Genomic DNA, 18,407 nt, shown 5'->3' with positions numbered 1-18,407 from the left:
TACTAGGAGAGGAAATGCTGTTAATGCTTTGTTTTTCAAAAAGTAAGAGGAGTAGGTGATGCTTCTGTGCTTACAGTGGAGAGCAGCCCAGGGTTTCCATGACCAGTGGGATCTGTGTAATGTAATGAAATGTTAGAATTATTCTCTACTTTCAGGTTCTGCAGTGGAGCAAATCAGCTGTATTGGAATGTGCCTCGCTGGTTTGAGAGGTTTTACAAATTCCTTGCAGCTCCATCCGTAGGGAAATGGGGCTTCTTGACTGCTCCCAGCAATCCCAGGGAGTTGTGGAATATCCTGAGGTGGAGAGATCCACAGGGATCACTGATCCAGCCCCTGGCCCTGCACAGACACCCCAGCAATCCCATCCTGTGCATCCCTGGGAGCGTTGTCCAAACATTCCTGGAGCTCTGGCAGCTTTGGGAATGTCACCATTCCCTGGGGAGCTGTTCCAGTGCCCCATCACCCTCTGGGGGAAAAACCTTTTCCTAATCCCACCCTAAGGAAAGATGCACAGAAGAAAATAAAAAAACAGAAGGAATTGCCCCAGAATCAGCTCCTTCTGTGCAGCACAAAAACAAAGAGGTGCCTTTGCAGCAAGTCTGGCTTTTGAGGATCATAAATATCCCATCCCATCCCACAATCTCCAGTGCTGCTTCTTTCCAGTGGCCTGGGGATGCAAATGTGGGCAGGGGAGCTGAGCTGGGGGTGGTGATGGGTGGCTGAGGGGCACGGGGGGCTCGGGGGGTCACTGCCAGGCAGGCAGCCAGGAGCTCCTCTGGGGCTGGAGGAACTGTGCCACATTGAAAACAATTCAAAACAATTTATCTCTGATAACTTTTCTGAGATCTTTCAGAGCCTCAGGTTATACAGAACAGCACCTCTAGGGCTGTGGGAGAAGGAAATGTCAGTGCACAGTGGCAGGGGACAGAAGTGAATGTGCAGGGTGGGAGAAGTGGGTGGTAAACTAAAAAACTGTCAGGGAGAGGCAAAGCTTAAATGACTTTTTCGGCTTTAATTGCAAAGGAATCTGACCCTTAACTGGGAACTGCTGGGGTTCTGTTGCTGTAAACAGCAATTTGGGAGGGCAAGGTTCAGGGATAGAAATGACAAAGGGGATGGAAGGATCTGAATCATCCTTTCCTAGGCTGGGAGCTGAGTTATGGGGAGATTCAGGTTGGATTTTGGGAAATGGTTCTTCCCCCAGAGGGTGTCAGGCACTGGAACAGCTCCCCAGGGAATGGTGACATTCCCAAGGCCGCCAGAGCTCCAGGGGAGTTTGGACAACTCCCAGGGATGCACAGGGTGGGATTGTTGGGGTCTCTGTGCAGGACCTGGGGTTGCACTGAGTGATCCTTGTGGGTCCCTGCCAGCTCAGCATATTCCATGATTCCATGAAAAGCAAATTTCAAAGGAGCAAGACTGAACCTTTCCCCAGGTTTGGAGCTGAAGTTAACTCTTCCAAGTGGGTGTGGTACCAAATCTCTGATCAGTAATTATAAAAAAACACTTTTAAAATTATTTTAGCAGCTTTTTATTTCAGTCCTGCTCATTGCTTAGGGCTGCATTGACATTAAAGTGGGCACCACTTTACCAAATTACCTTTACAATTTGGTGGGCACCAAATTACCTTTACAAAGCGATCTTCCCTTGTTTAGAGTGGTTGCTTGTGCTTCAAAAACCAAAAAAACAACCAAAAAAAAAAAAAAAGGCAGAGCCATCCCAGTCAAGGTGGTGGCAGTGAACAAAATTGCTTTCTTTGACCTTCTGCTGCAAGTTTAGTAACTAATCTGGAGAATAATGAACCGCAATTAATGAAATCTGCTCTCGTATTCAAGTGTGTTTCTCAGACAGCACATAAAATAATTGAAAGAACTTCCTGCTCTCTAATTAGTTAGATTGAATTAATTTGGCATAATAGGATTCTTTATGTAACTCGCAGAACGGCTTCCGATGAAGCTGTTTATGTACCTAAAAGATTGGGTTCTGATGAAGCTGTTTATATACTTTAAAGTTAGAAAATGCCTATTTTCTCCTTTATCTCGTGCCTTTAAATTAATTGCTAGTAGTCTGTAAATAAATTTAAAAAAAACCCCAACAATTTAAACCTTTCTCGATGGCTGGAATTGCTTCTTATTTTCCCAGCCTATTCTTGAAAAAGCTGAGAAGCACAGAGTGCAAGATTTAGAGCCTTCTGACCCTCCTTGCTGATGGGGAGAAGCTTAAAATCCTTGTGTGAAATATTCAGGTGGAAGGAGAAGCAGAGTTTCATCTGTCTGTGTTTAATTATATTATGCAGGAATTGAAACTCCTCTTTTTTTATTCACATGCTGAGGCTTTCCCAGTGTGCACCGAGCAGAATTCCTGTTCTTTTCCCTTGTGACCCCATGGCCCTCCAGGAACTGCCTGTGTTATCACATTTCAGGGCATCACTGGGTGCTGACATTAAAAATGGACATATTAAATTCCAGTTTCTGGCTTTTTGGCATTGCTGTGGCAGAAGGAAATTCCTGTGGCCAGTTTGGTGAGTGGATTTTGGTCACCTTCCTATCCAAGAATCTCTTTGGATGCTCAGATGTCTTTTTGTTAGCACATGACTTGAGAGATCTTGAGTCACAGATTTATTTTAAAAAATAAAATATATAAACTCTTTAATTTCCATATAATTCATTTTTGCTTTATGGTGTAGCCACGTGGAGAGGGCAGCTGTCACTTCTTTGCCTTCCACCTTCTGATGCAGACATGGAAATTAATCTTAAAAACTAATGAAATGCAGTTAATGAAAGGCTTTCTAAATAGACAAAACCCCTTTTCTGGCAGTCCATTAAAAAATAAGGGTTTCATGCATGGGCCTGGTGCACAGTATAATTGCTAGAACTGACATTTCTTAATCAAATGTAAATAATGTGGCCTTGGAGAACCTTCTTTAACATCCTGAAGGCTTTTTTTTTTCTTCTTCAGAGTTTCAAGTGAGAAATCATTTGGATGCTGCAGTCAGCAGAGCTCGTGTGTCTCCTTGTGACTCCGTTGTTGGTGTTTTGATTTCTTTCTGAGCTCAGTTTTCCCTGTCATCCTCAAGTACAAATAGGTTTTGATGAGAATGAGTGTGGAAAACTGGCTTTGGAAGTTTCAAACCACTCAAATTTCTTTATAAACTAACTTAAAAATGGGTATGAATTACTCTTTTAATCTGCCAGGACCTAGAAGCAAAGTAATTGAGCTGCATAGGAGATGGTGTGGTTAATTTTGTATAAATTGTACCAGAAATGGGGAATTCTGAAGTCTTCTTACAGGCTGAAACATTTAACATATAGACTGTGGAATAAGAGGGAGTTGTTTGGGTTAATATTTAAATACAGAGTGTATTTAGAGAAGAAAATGAGCAAACACAAAAAAAAACCCAACAAATTAACTTGCACTGGATTTCAGATCTCCTTGTGGAAGGTGGGAGATTTTTCATTTGAGTGATTAATGACTTTGCCCTCGATTGTAAAATAATTTTCAAGAGGAATATTGTTAGGGCAGGGGGGTACCTTTTAAAAATTGAATATTTTTTTTGGGCTATGTACTAGGGAATTTGGAATTCTCCCTGCATCCCTGCCTTGTGGAAATATTTTATCCTGAGTGCTCCAAACTGATTTAAATCTCTGTTTAATGGGTTTAAATCTCTGTTCTGCTGCAGAAGTTCCCAGCAGCTGCTGTTAAATAGTGATGGGACCATAGCACTGTCAGTGGGAGGCTCCTTGGGCTCAGCCACTCCTCTCTGGGGATGGGAAAGCGAAGAGAAGAGCAGTGGAAGTTTGGGATAAAATCCTTTTAGGATTGTATCAACCTTGGCTAAGCCATTCCTGCCATTCACAGGGCAGTTCTTGGCTGCACTGGCCTGATTTGTTCTCCTAAATGCCACTGAACTTTCTGCATATTGGGTGTTAATACCGAGGGATTTTCATCCAAGTGTCACAAAATCAAAGGCTTTGCACTGAGGGCATCAGTCACTGCTGCCAGAGGCATTTCACAAAGTGGGTAATGACACAGAAATACCAAATGTGTTTTGCTGAGCTCTTTGAAGAGGTGGCCATTATTTAGATGTGGAATATATGAGATGAAAAAATGTTCATTCAGGATTAATGTTGGTGCCCCTGTAACTGGGGAGTAACACACAAATGCTCTTCAAGCTCACCAGCGTGGCGGGTTGGGCTCTCTTTTGGTCACCTCAGAGAACAGGCAAAGTGACCTCTCAATGAGCAGAAAATGTAAAAAAAAAAAAAAAAATCAAAGAGTTATAGAATCACCGTGGAATCCTGGAATGGTTTGGGTTGGATGGGACTCTAAAGCTCACCCAGTTCCACCCCTCTGCCATGGGCAGGGACCCTTCCACCATCCCAGGCTGCTCCAAGCCTTGGACACTTCCAGGGATCCAGGGGCAGCCACAGCTGCTCTGAGCAACCTCAGGGCCTCCCCACCCTCACAGGGAACAATTCCTTCCCAATATCCCACCCAAATCTCCACTTTTTTTAGTTTGAACCATTCCCTGTGTTCTGTCCCTCCATCCCTTGTCCCAAATCCCTCTCCAGCTCTCCTGGAGCCCCTTTAGGGGCTCTGAGCTCTCCCTGGATCCTTCTCTTCTCCAGGTGAGCACCCCCAGCTCTCCCAGCCTGGCTCCAGAGCAGAGGGGCTCCAGCCCTGGGAGCAGCTCCATGACCTCCTCTGGTCTCTCTCCAGCAGCTCCACATCCTCCTGATGTTGGCCCCAGGGCTGGGGCAGCTCTGCAGGTGGGGTCTCACCTGAGAGGGGCAGAATTCCTCCCCCATCCCTGCTGCCCAAAGTGTGGGATCATCCCAGCGCTTGGGGGATTTCTGGGATGTGAGTGCACCCACCTGGGGCATGTCCAGCTGTTTATATCCTCATCATCTCCCTGCACAGAGCAGCAGCTCTTAGGAGAAGACAATCAAAGATGCTTTAAAGTGAAAAGCTTTCATGTTCTCCCTCACTCCGTGTTTTGTCAGCTTGGTTGAAGAAATTCTGCCAGAAATCATCCCTGTAAAAGGGCCGTGGATAAATAGACACGTCGAGTTTAGCAGCCACTGCCTACAAACATTTAATGATAGAATTTGGCTCTGGCTCCAGAAATATTTTTCATCCAGCAATGTCTTCCCAAATAGTCCCAACACTTTGTTTTCAGGGTGCCCCCTCCCCAAGGAATTTTTCTGCATTTCATCCCACAGGTCTGGTGTGGTGCCCTCTGAGGGGGTTCCTGCCCAGCTGCTTCTTGTCAGCCCCAAAGCTGGGCAAGTGCCACCCCTCAGAATTGCTTTTTTATCCCTGTTTTTCTGAACTTTGCTTGGCAAAGTTTCTGTAGTTTGGAGATCTGTCATCCTTTCAGGAGGAGAATTGATGAGGAGTGATTAAAACCTAATGGTTTTCTTTTTTTTTTTTGCTGTGTGATGCCAACTGGATTTTTAGATTTTTTTGGATTTGCAGGCTGTAAGACTGGAGATTTTGGAGAGATAAAAAACCCAAACAAACAGTTTATTTATTTGTTTTAAAGGGAGACAAGGGAATCAAAGGAAATGAGAAATAGCTTTAAATACTTCTCCTTATTCCATTTCTGAGTGCTTATTTCTGGATAATAAGGTTGGACAAATTTCATAAAACTTAAACTTTGCAGGGTTTCTTCAGTGGTTTGTTCTGATCCATCTGCTTCCTGGAGCCCCAGGTCCTGCTCAGTGAGGATCTCAAAATGCACAAACCTGTGCACCCAAAACAGAGCCAGTTTGCTCTGAGCCCCATTCCAGTGGTGAATTTTCATTTAGCAGGATTAGGAACAAGCCAAAACACCTCCTCTCCTGCTTCCTTTTATTGAACTGGAGCTCTAATGTCTTCAAAAAATTTATTTGGGTCCATGGTGACCCTGTTGGGGTTTTGTCCATTTTTTGTTTTTTTTTATTTTCTATAATTTGAAACACCTTGGTTTTTATGCCTGGCACAAACTCTGTATAAATAAAAGCTGTTCTTCTCTCCCATGTTTATTCCTCTTGAGGGTAAGATCAGTCATATTCCTGCTTTACTGGACTTAGAAGGGAATCAAGAGAAGGTTCCTCACTCTTCAGCTGGAAGGTTTCAGTGCTTTCAACAGAGTGCTGAGCTCTGGGAATCACTTGTCTGGGAGCTGAGCGCTGCATGTGTGTTTGTACAGAAGGAATCCTTGGGGAAAAAAAATAAATAAAAGCAGGCAGCTCCCAAATTGTGTAATGTGTCTCCCTTAAGGAGCTCTGCCCCTCAAAGTCTGAACTTGCCCTTGCAGTGCTTTATTTAACAGTGCTAAAGAGATTTTTTTCTGCCTGTTTCTCCTTCTCTTCATGCTTCCCTTTCCCGAGGTTCTCCACTGATGTGGTGGCTCCTTCCCCTCCTGTGTGACAGCCCAAGCCAGCTGCATAACCTCAGATTTTTACCAGGTGTCACAGTGTGCTGCTCTGGTCTCAGGAGAGGGATTATTTCAAATCTACAACATAAAAACCTGAATATGGAGCAAGTGAGGGCCGTTTATTGTCAGTGCCTGCGTGTCCAGCCCCGTGCAGCAGGCAGTGGGAATATCCTCCTGGAAAAGGGGATGCACAGACCTGGATTCTGCTTTCCTTTTTGTGTTAAAGCCAGTAATGCTCAGATCCAAACTGAATTTAGAGAGTGGGGAAAGGGGAAAGAGTTCTGGAGACCAAACCATAGATCCTTAAGGTTGGAAAAGGCCTCGAAGTTCCAGTCCAGCACCACCCCCATGGTCAGGACCAATCCATGTGTTCAAGTGCCACATCCAGGTGATTTTTGAACGCTTCCAGGGATCCAGGGGTGCCAGGGCCTCCCCACCCTCACAGGGAACAATTCTATCCTAATATCTAACCTAAATCTTTTTTAGCTTAAAACCCTTCCCCTCTGCCTGTGTAAAAAGCCTCTCTCCCTCTTTTTTGACAAACCCATTTCAAGTACTGAAAGTTTCATTTTCCATCCTTTTGTGACAGAGGTTTGCTTAAGATCCCAAATTTTCAAACGCAAGCTTTAACATTTGCCAGTTTGCCAATACTTAATCCTTCCATTGAATGATTCTCTTCATTTCCCTCCCCACCAGGCTGTCCCACGAATTATGGTTCAGTCAGCCAGTCTGGAGGCCAGTGCTGCAAGGATAAAACAGGTGAGCACATCCCAGGACGTGAGGATACAATTTTTAAATTCACCTGCCAGAGGTGGCCAAAGCTTCAGCTGCTTAAAACCTGTTACACTTGTGCTGCTGCCTCTCTGTGAGACAGTGAAATTCTGCTGGGTGTTTTAGGTCCTGGTAAAATCTCCTCTCCTATTCCTGGTCACACTTGGATATTTGAAGGCATTTGCAGATAATTAGCTAAAATTTAGCTGGTTTGCTCTTTTAAAAGGAAAATTTCTAGGCTCTGACAGTGTCTGTAAGCAGGATGTGGCAATTCTAAGTGTGGAGCTTAATTCCCCATTTTGCCATAATATCATGGAAAAACTCTTGCTAAGCTGGAGAGAAAATAGAGCCTGTGATCTCCCATTTTTCAGCAGAATTTCAGTCTCCTGAGCAGCACATCAGCTTCCTCCCACTGTGCTTTTATTGTCTTAAAAAACTGTGTGTTATCCAAAGGGAAAATCCAGAGAAAAGAGCAAAGCTCCTGAGTCCACATGGACACCACCCTTGTCATAGGAAAGTGAGCAATATGCTTTTAATCTGCTGGAATATTTTTTTTAAAAAATACTTCTTTTTTTTTTTCTTTTATTGTATTTTACTTAGCAATAGCAAACCTTTGGTTCTGAAATTCTACTAATCCAGTCAAATCCCTCTTTCTTCAAATGCTGCTCAAGTTTCTACTGCAAAAGGCATTTTGGGAATAAGCTGAAAATCCTGTCATTTGGGACACTCAACCACTAGATGGGAGAAATCACAAAATTGTGAATAATAAACAAAAACGTTCACCTGAGATAGGATTTGTTCAAATCTGCCCTTCTCCAACCTCTTTCCCCTGCTCCCCTTACTATTAGCACTCTCCCCCCTCCCTCCTTCCCAAAGAGATTTAGAGACATCCTAATCTTTTAGAGTACATGTGCTGGCAAAAGATATTGATCTATCAGATTTAGTAAACTTTACAGCCAAGAAATACATCACTGAAATGGGCTGTTAATCTCATGAGGTGCAGTTAATTTCATCCTCTGGAAGTGCGAGGTGCTGGTGGCTCTGAGGTGGGAATGGCATTTGGAAACGGGGACAGAAATGACAATTTAGGTGCTGGGGGATGATTTATCCACCCGGAGAATTAAGCCAAATAACTGTGAGAGACTTATGGATCACGGCTGGTTCCCATTCCATATAAATCCTGCTGTTGAAACAGCAAATGACCACTCCTGTAGTATAAATAATTCTTCAGTAAATATTGTGGAGCGTATTTCTCCGGATTGACACTTCCCTTATTGATGGAAGGAGCGAGCTGACAATCCTCCCACGCTGGCAGGGCTGACTCGGGATCAGCTTCCATCTTCTGGAGATGGCAGCTACACAGGGATTTAGATAAGCTCAAAGCCTTGGTGCTTGCCAGAGGTCTGGAATCTGTGCTTTTAGCCCAGATATTTTGGATAACACAGCCCCGTGTTCACTCTCCCTCTGTGTTTCAGATGAACCAAGAGGAAGCAGCAAAGCAGCCACTGGAAAATGCGGCGCAGACACCCGAAGTGTACAAGAGTCTGGAGAAGACACCCAAAGTGCCTTTGCAGCAGCCCACAGGGGACACCCAGGCCCAGGACTGCCAGGAGGGACCTCCAAGCCCCCTGAGTGAAGCCTCCAGTGGGTATTTTTCCCACAGTGTCTCCACAGCCACCCTCTCTGAGGCCCTGGCAGCGGGAAGCGATGCTGTGGCTCAGCCGGGAGGTCCAACACCTGCAGGGAGTGACTCCCCTGCTCCTGCAGTGGCTCAGGTCCCTTCTGACGTGCAGGACAGGGCTTCTGAGAGCTCTGTGGCCACAAAGAGGGAGAATCCCCCCACCTGCAGCCTTCCAAGTGCTCCCCCCAGGCCAAGGGACAGCCCCGAAGTGAATGGAAAGTCTTGCACTTCTCCTTGTCCCAGCGAGCAGGGTAACGATGCCTCTGCAGCCACTGATGCAAAACCTTTTCTCTCTACCTCCACTCCAAAGGAGTCAATATCCAAACAATCAGTGGAGTCAGCAGGACAAGCCAGAAAAAAGGAAACTTCCACCGGGGCTTCAGAACTGGGGTTTCCCAAAGCTCATCCCGACCAGCCCAGCGCTGCAGCCTCCCCCTTCAAAATCCAGAAGGTGAAAACATCAGAGCTGAGATCCTTTACCAGCATGCTGGGATCAGATCCCACGAGTTCCCTGGGCACAGAAGAGCAGCAGGAAAGAGAAAAGAACGAATCCAGTGCCCGTGGACTGAACCACAATGGGTCGGAGACAGCAGAGGAAAAGCTGGAGGTGATTTCTGACTCTGAAGATGCCAATGAAATTCCCGAGTGGCTGAAGGAGGGAGAATATGTCACAGTTGGCACCAATAAGACGGGCACCGTTAGGTACATCGGGCCCACAGACTTCCAGGAAGGAACGTGGGTTGGTGTGGAGCTGGATTTGCCTTCAGGTAAAGCATCCCCTGGATCAGCTGGGAAGCAGCTGGCGAGTCCCAGCTGGCAGAGCTCATCTTAAAGCTGCTTTTTGGGGTGTTTATTACCCACTGGGGGGGTTCATTGCCCATTGCAGGAGGCATTTTGAAAAGGAATATGTAAGAGGTCTTCCCTGCTGTCATCTTTTTCCAAACCTGCTCTCACTCCCAACCCCTTTGAGATCCCAGCCCAAACCATTCTGTGATCCCTGACTGTCCCTTTTCAGTCATTTCTTTTGCTTCTTTCACTAGAAGTAGGGATCAGGATTCCTTTTCCATGCAGTTTGGTAAGCAGTAGCTGCAGGAGGCAGGCCTTGTGTCCACAGGATTCTCTTCTGGGCTTCTGCTGTGAGGACAAGGGTGTTCAAAGCACAACAGGAGTTGTGGGATTTAGCTCAAAGGGACATTTAGGCTAAATGAGTTGCAAAGTCTCTTAATAGGTATTAAGAGGTAATAGGATTTTATTTTAAAGTAAGCTTTAAAATTGCAAAAGACTATTTCTCTGTGTGTGTATATTTATAGTGTATTAAAAAAAAAAATATATATACACACATACATGCCCCTATATATTTGAGAAGGAGTAGGAAATAATCATCCACTGACCACCAGGTCTTATAAATAATTTCAGGTTTCTTTCACCATCTCATTTGTCATCCCTGCCTCTTACCTGTACAGCTGTGGAACTCCCAGAATTCATGGTTTCCTGGATTTTTTTGGAACCCAGGGTGCAGTTCCTGGGGAGGCTGCTGCTGTTGCTGTGCTGTTGAAGGGGAATGAATGGGGTGTCTCCAGCACAAGAGGAGAGGAAAATGATGGCTGGGATTGATCCCTGCTGGAGTCCAGGTTTCCAAACCCCTTTCCTCTCCAGGAGCAGGCAGGACTGGGGGAAGTCAGGGAGTGCCAGTGGAAAATGCAGGAGAGGTGCAGTGACAGTGAGAGAATTTGGGTTAGCCACCGCATGAAAAACTCCTTATTCCAATCCTTTCAGCCAGGTGCAGCATTCCCAGGCTGGGTGGTGAATCAGGACATCCCAGGAGCCTACGCTCCTCCCTGCTGCACATTTGGGGTTGGAGCAGTTTATCCAAGATCCAGATCTGTGCCCAAATCTCCCTGTTCCCCCCCATGTCCTCATCAGAGCTGAACTGGGAAGTGACTTCCCAGCTGCTTTCAGAAAACTCCTCTGGGGTTTTCCATCCTGGAAAGCAAACTGGAGCTCTTAATCCTTTTGCAAGCTGTAGTAGTTCCTCAGTCCTGGATTTGTGCCTTATTAAAAAAAAAAAAAAAAAATATATATTTACTGATTAATTTCAATTTTAGAAGGTCACCTTCCCTCTGCAAGGCTGCTCCAGTGTTGTTTCTGTAACATCCCAGTAAGCAGCAGCTTCCAGGGAAAAGTCAGAGATTTTTAGCCTGATGAAGACTCAGCTGCTGATGTTGCTGGAATTTTTTTTTTTTCCACCCCCTTCTGTTTCCACAAGGAGTAAGACCCTGATTTGTTGGAGCATAGTTGGCTTCTGGCACATCTGGAGCTTCACTTGGGGAAGATTGTCACAGAGTGGTGTCTTGGTGACACTGCAAACAGGGACAGAACTGCAGGGACATGGAAATCCAGGTCTTGGCCATGCGAGGGTACATTGGACCCAACGTGCTGATGGTGGAAGGGAGAAGGAAACACCCAAAAGCCACAGACGTGACTTTATGTCATTTAAAGAGCTGTTGGATCTTTCCACCTTCCATTTATGGGTGGGAGTAGTTCAATCCCTGAACAGTTTCCCTGAGAATTTTAAATTATCTAAGATGAGAAATAGAAAGATCTCAATAGAACCAGCATAGACAAATTGTCCTTCCTGTTCTGTGGAGGGTTTACGACACGGCAAGAGTGACAATCAACTTCAAACTTCAGCTCAGAAAGCCAAAAGCTCTTCTAAATGTCTGTTTTTCCTTCCTTCCTGGTACTTTGGTAATAGAAGTGATTATTTACCACTTCTGGAGAATTTATAGAGCAAGTGGGAAGGAAGGACAAGGTGGAATGTCCCATTCAGAGTCACTCTCCATGCAGTGGCCTTGCTGGTGTTCAGCAGGGAAGTTTTTCTCCCTCTCAGCACTTTCTCCTTGCCTCCTTCTCCGGGTGCAGTAGAATTTGCACAGAATAAAACCCATTTTGTAGGAAAAAATCCTTCCCTGTGAGGGTGGCACAGGTTACCCAGAGAAACTGTGGCTGCCACATCCCTGGAAGTGTCCAAGGCCAGGTTGGATGGGTCTTGGAGCAACCTGGGACAATGGAAGGCGCCGGGGTTGGAACGGGACGGGATTTAACGTCCCTCACATCCCAAAGCAGTCTGTGACTCCCCGATTCTCTTGTGCAGGCAAGAACGACGGCTCCATCGGGGGGAAGCAGTATTTCAGGTGTAACCCAGGCTATGGATTGCTGGTGAAGCCGGGCAGGGTCAGGAGGGCCACAGGCCCGGCGCGGCGCCGCAGCTCCGGCCTGAGGCTGCAGGAGAACAGGAGGAGCGGGAACTTCTCCGGGTCAACCTCCAACCTGGCCTCCCTCACAGCCCTGGCCAGGTCGGAAGGAGGATCCACGCTGAGGCTGGAGAAGAGCCAGAAAAACGCGGAGAACAGGAAATCCTGGGCGAACTGAGAGATCCCAGCCCAGCAAACGCCTTGGGATGTGGCCAGGGGAGAGCCGGTGGCTTTGGGAAGCGAAACCAACCGTCCCAACTTCCAGTTGGTGGCAAACGCTAATGAAGGGTTTGTTCTCTCTGCTCTGGTGATTGACATGATAATTCTTTGCCTCGTCGTGGTGCTGGATCCTTTGTTTCCTTTCCCAAGTCCTGACGCCTCCGGGAACAACCGACGGCAGCCGGCGCGCGGCGCTGGGTGTGTGTAATGAGCTCCTTCTCTTCCTCCTTTCAGAGGAAAATTGGTCAAACCACAGATTCCCAACAGCCACAAAATCCTCCCCAGGCACCAGTGCTTCCCTGGAAGTGCAGGGCAGTTCCTGAAGAACCTCCCCACAGTGACAGCTCTGTTGTAATTCCGTGAGGGCTGTGTCAGTATTGTGTAATCCGCCGTGAAAGGGCAAGGTGGGAATGATTCCAGACAGGCAGAAAAGTGAAAGTAGAACTTTGTTCGGAGATAAAGAACCCCTAAAGTCCCTTTATTTAAAGAAGCAGCAGTCCTTGGGTTATGTGGCTGGGACCAGTGCCCGTTTGGATCACTGCCCCGTTACCCCACTCGCCTGTGGAAAGCAGTGTGGTCTTCCCCACTGGTTTGTTGAGAATGGGAGAAAGCCCGTGGCTTACTCTGTCCTATTTTTGATTTTTGATCCATTTAATTTGCTCTCACCACGACAGGATCCCCTTTCTCACTTGCCCCAAAGTAGCAGGACCTTCTTAGTTTTTCCCTGTGGTCCAAGAGGATTTTTGCAGAGGTGTCAGCACTGAAGTGCTTCCCTGTTCCCACCCAGCCTTTGGAGACACTCGCAATTTTGCCAAGCAGGGTGTCTCTGTCCTCGTAGCAGGATCAATCCAGTCTATTTATTTTTATTTATTCTTTTAAAACATGAAATGTTTGCGCTTTACAATCATCCCCCGCCCGGCGCTGCACAGAGGAGCTCTCCCAGCACCATCCCGAGCGCCGATCCAAAGAGGAGGTGCCTCTGTCGCCCCCAGAACCAGCCTCTCTCTTGGAAAGGGGGAGGTTTGGGCTGGCTTTTATAAAACTTGATTTTATTTGTGGCTGGTTTTTAGCTGCCTGTGGCACAGGTGACATATCCCTGTCCTTGTGTCCATGCACAGATCGGCCAACGCTTGTTTTCCTATCAAATCCTGAAAAGCCACAGATTTTTCTATCCTGAGCTGTTTATATCTTGTTCAGTCATCACAGGGGGATTGGACAGCCTGAGCAATAGATGTTTTAGCTACGTGGGGACTATTTAGGATGCTAAATTAATGATTAAACTTTAATATCTTTCCAGTCGCTGCGCGTGGGTATCCAAGTGCCTTAAACATCTGGTTCCGAGGTCCAAGGGAAAGCTCCATTGGTATCAAAGGAGATAGGGATGCTTAGTGAAGGAGATAATTATGCTGATTTACTGTAATTAATATCATTTATGCAGAAGGAATAAAATTAAAATAGAAACTAATCTGTAGCAGAAATAAGCGGGCTGGGTTCCGATGCAGCCTGCATAGAACTGCCAGGGGTTGTGTATCCTCCCAGCTTGGTGTAAGTAGTTTCAGTGTTTCCTAAATTTTCCTCAAGAAATCTTAATATAAAATGTACAGAGCAGCTTTTTAAAGATATTTTTAGTGTACAGTTTTTCCCTCTTTTTCCCTTTGCACGAAGCTCCTGTCCATCCAAGCCACGATGGGGGAGGAATTTGGTAGTAAAGAATTCTGATGCTGAAATCCTGGGTTTTAAAATTAAAACTGGTTTTATGAACACAACCCATACAGTGAAACTCTTTGTTTTGGGGTCTGAGGAGTCTTGCCAATGAAAGACCACCCACTAATTAATTTGATGCCTCTTACACTTACAATTAGCCTTGTTGGTTCTGTGAACTCCACCCTGATCGTGTTTTTAATTGCACTTTGTTCTGATGTGCTGCCGGAAGAAGCTGATGTGATGCAGCCCCTCCCCAGAGTTGTGTGTTTTTAGTCTCAGCATTTCAGACACTTGGATTTAGGGATGTCTTTAAAACTCCTCCATGTTTGCTCGGTGGCCCCTTTGGGGGAGATGTGAAGGGAGGAACCTTTTGAAACCTCTTTTCTTGTGCTGCTGCCTGGGAGTCCAGGATTTCCCATGGAAAAGTGTCCAGGCTGCAGGAGTGAAGGGGAGGAGCAGAAGGAGCTGGGTGGGTGATTCCCTGTTTCTGCTGCTGGTTATAAACTCCTCTGGCCTGTTTGGGCTGCAGCCCTGGCCATGGTTTTGGTGGCTGGAGGCTGATCCGACTGCTCCGGGCTGGATTCCCTCTCCTCCCACCCCCAGTTGTGTTGCAGAACCACGGAGAGGGGTGTAAAGGGTGCTTTGAGCAGCCTGTGGGATAACTGTGGGATGTCCCTCCTCTGGGATAACTGGTCCTGGAAGGAATTCTGTTCAGTAGGGCTGGGGTGATTCCAGGAGGAGCATGAGGAGCCTGTGCTGCCTTCCTGGAGGGGGACCTTGCTCAGAGCTCTCTTGGTTTTCACCATTTCCTCTGACATCGGAAATAAAACATCAAATTTGGCCATGAGGGTGTTCCTGGAGGATTCCCTGATTCTCTCCTGCTCCCTCACAGCTTTCCTGGGCAGGTGAGGTGTTTTCTAAAGGCGTTTTTCAAATTTTTGGCACAGTGAGTGCACGTTCCTCTACTCAAAGCCATCTGTTACTTTGCCCCAGCTAAGCAAACCAGAAAAGAGGTAAAAGTCATCATGGAGGTAATAATATCTATTTTTTACTGATAATATTAGAAAAGCTCTACTCTCAGCCTAAAGGGGGAGGTGCTCTGAACTGGAACCGCCCGGCACTGAGGCTGGTCTGTGAATAGCTATGCAGATTTTTCCAAGATTTTCATGCACTTTATACAGGGAGGAAGAATATTTAATGCAGGAGAGTGTCATTTGTATCGAGTGTCTCATCTCCTCTGGTGTCTCTCGGGGGTTCAGTCCTGCTGGCTGTGTCCCTGAATTGGGGGTGGGTCTCAGATCCTTGGAAAATGGTGTTGGTGGCTTGGAAAGGCTCCGTCCTCCCATGTTTGCAAGGCCGAGGATCCCTCCTCCCCACGGGGTGTTGGTGGCACCAGGCCAGCCAAGAGGAGGCTGCTCAGAGGGACTCTTTGGGGTTTTCTCAAGCCAAGCCACGCCTTTTTCCTGCGTTAGGTTCAGCTCTTGAGTTGTTTTGATCTCCATGTCCAAAATCAAGCCTGTTCACCCCAAGGTTTTGGCCCTTTCCACGATGTTGTAGAGTTGAGGAAAACGAACAGAAGCAAATTCTGTGTGGTGACACCACCCAGGTCCTTCAACAGAGGGGTTTGTCCGTGGTTGGGGTGGAATGTCCAACACCCCCATGCTCTCCTACAAAGGCAGAGCCCCTCATTCCTCCCCACAGGGGTGGAACCCCACCTGAGCAGGGCCTGGGGGTTGTCCAGCCCTGTCCATGGTGATGTTCCCATTGTCCCACCGCCGGTTCCTCGGTTCTTTGCACAACATTTCGTTTTCCCAGTGCCTTATCCCGGGGCTGGGCAGCCTCGGGGTGCCTGGATTTTAGGGAATGAGGCGGTGAGGAACGGTGTGGGCTGGTCACACTTCACGACACCTCGAGCAGGGTCACGATTAAGTGTCTTGTTCCTCCATCTCCCGTCTCCATCTTTGGTTTCTGCCCTCTCCACCGTTCCCAGACCACGATCCCGTCGGGTTCCCTGGTCCCAGCTCGTGTGGCCCTGCCAGGGTCAGACTCTGCAGGGGCTCCGGGTACTTTAAATGAGCTGAAATCCAAAGAGACTTTGTAATGAGCTGTAAAGTTTTTAATTATTTCTGTACCATACTAAATTGACTGTAATATTGTATCATACGTATGATGCCGCCTGCAGGACCTGAATAAACATCTTCTTTAGAGCTGGGATGTCTGTGCTTTGTTGTTCCAGTTAGTGGCACCAAAATGTTTAGAATGGGAATAGTTTAGGTTGGAAAAGCTTCCAAAATTTATTCCAGTGGTTCCCCAGCACTGCCAAGGCCACCACTGACCCATGTCCCCAGGTGCCACATCCACGTGGCTTTTACATCCCTCCGGGGATGGTGATTTCAGAATTCCCTGGGCGGCTGTGGCAACGCCTGACCATCCTTTTGAGGGAGATTTTTATCCCTAATATCCACAGTGGGATGAGGATCCCAAGGACTTTTCTGCCTTGCTCCAGGTTGGTCTGTAGTGAGGTCGGTGCCTCAACCCCGCCAAGGCCTCGGTGTGATGAGAACCCCCCCCTCAACATTTCATGATGTCCTTGAAACCCCCTGCCTGGGCCACATCATTTCCTTTCTCTTTGGCACCGTTTCTCTCCCAAATGCAGCTTCATGTTGGAAACAACAGGCAGGGTTTGACTGGGATTATTTTGTGTAGTTTTTCAGTTTATCTTGGCTTTTTTCTAAAGCAACAAACACTGCGTTGATCCCCCCCATCCCCACTGAAACTCAGCGAGCAAAGGATATTTTTATCAGCACTGTCTTGCAATCAGCACACGAAAACAGCTTTTTTTTCTTTAAAGCCACTTTTATGTTTTACCTTCTGAAAGAAAAAGAAAAAAACCCTCTTTGGCTGAAACACAGGAGCTGTTTGAAGCGGCATCACTTTGTTCAAACCTCGCTCTTCCCGGAAGGTGACTGTGGCACCTTCCCCGCGCTGCCGCGTTCTGTTCTTCAGCCAAAGCTGCCTTGAAAAGGCTCCCATCAAAAAGAGCAGGAAAATAATTTTTAAAAACCTCCAAAACTAACAACACCTTTTTTCCCCGTTTTCCTTCAAATTAACACCACTTCCATCAGCCTCTCTTGGCTTCAAACACTTTGCCATGGGAGGCAGCAGCCCCTGGGCTTCACCCTGAGTGGAGAGAGGAGCTGCCCTGCCACGAGCTGGGCACATTTCCAAGGGGGTTTTGCTCACCTTTGGACACCAACCTGTGAGAAATTACTGTTTTTTCCCTCATCAGTCTGGTTTCCCACCAAAGCAGGTGCGAAGGGATGGAAGTGCAGCTTCTATGCAAAGCACAGACCTCCAATGTGGATTTATTCCTCTTGTGTTTTTAAAAACATCTCCAAGTGGAGCTTTTCTGTATTCCTGGTTTTCAGCTGTGAAGGAGGGAGTGGGCTTCATCCAGCATCCCAGGTGTTGCAACAGACACCCCTAGAAGGGTTTTTCCCATGCCTGGATGTGTCCAAGGCAAGATTGGCTGGAACTTGGAGCAGCCTGGGATAGTGGAAGTTGTCCCTGCCCATGGCAAGGGGTGGGACTGGATGAGCTTTGAGGTCCCTTCCATCCCAAACCATTCTGGGATTCTATGATCCCCATCCTCTTCCCCCTAGAAAATTCCCTCTGCAAACACAGCAACTCTGGCAGCTGATGATGGGGAGGCTTAAGATAAATTTTATCCCCCTCTTTGATGTCTGAGAGGCACAAGGAGCTGTTTGACAGGTGTTCCCACCCCTGAAGTTCATTATCCATCATCTGCACCCCTCCAGAGTTGCCTTCCTCCCCGTTTTGAGGTGTCCACCCTGAGCAAACCCCCCAGCCACAGCTGCACATCCTGATCTTAACCAGGATGGCAGGACCTGGGCACCATTTCACTGAACAGATGAATTCCTGTGACTTTGTGTCTTCTCTGCCACCTGGCTCAGTTTCCACACCACCTGCAGGAGTTTCTCCCCATTCTGAGGAAGCTTTTCCCCCACCACCACCCCACAAACCCTCTCTGAGAACCCCCGAAGCTGCTCAGCCCAGCCAGGGCCAGGACCAAAGGGCAGCCACAAGGGCAAAATTCTCAAAGTACTCAATAATTCAGCATCTTCTGGGTTTATCTCCCATGTCTGCTCCCTCCAGGAGACTTTCCTGGCTGGGATGGGGCTCCCAGGGCCCTTCCTGAGGCTCTGGGCAGGTGGGGGAGGTTCCCAGAGGGAAGGGGCCATGCCCAAGGACACAACACCTTGGTGTGACAAACAGCACCCGGCTGGAGGAGGGAAAACTCCGCTCTCAGCATCTCCTCTGAGAGCAAAGAGCCCCA

At 47.2% G+C, this 18,407-nt stretch overlaps 1 protein-coding gene across 4 annotated transcripts in view; it reads left to right on the top strand.

Moving 5' to 3' along the window:
* The window catches only part of KIF13B (kinesin family member 13B), a 118,608-nt gene extending 102,351 nt beyond the window's left edge, over window positions 1-16,257 (top strand). For 3 of the 4 annotated variants that reach the window (XM_072926260.1, XM_072926259.1, XM_072926261.1), the window contains 3 exons: window positions 7,118-7,180; window positions 8,668-9,640; window positions 12,028-12,438. In XM_072926260.1, coding sequence (XP_072782361.1) covers window positions 7,118-7,180; window positions 8,668-9,640; window positions 12,028-12,305 — 1,314 coding nt within the window. In that variant the 3' untranslated portion in view covers window positions 12,306-12,438. Of the gene's footprint in view, window positions 1-7,117; window positions 7,181-8,667; window positions 9,641-12,027 lie in introns of all 4 variants that reach the window. The other variant, XM_041714966.2, reaches the window with a different exon arrangement.
* The last annotated feature ends 2,150 nt before the right edge of the window (window positions 16,258-18,407 follow it).

This window comes from Taeniopygia guttata, chromosome 3, assembly GCF_048771995.1.
Source record: "Taeniopygia guttata chromosome 3, bTaeGut7.mat, whole genome shotgun sequence".
In the NCBI taxonomy this organism is placed as follows: Eukaryota; Metazoa; Chordata; class Aves; order Passeriformes; family Estrildidae; genus Taeniopygia; species Taeniopygia guttata.
This window is presented reverse-complemented; position numbering and strand designations above follow the sequence as displayed.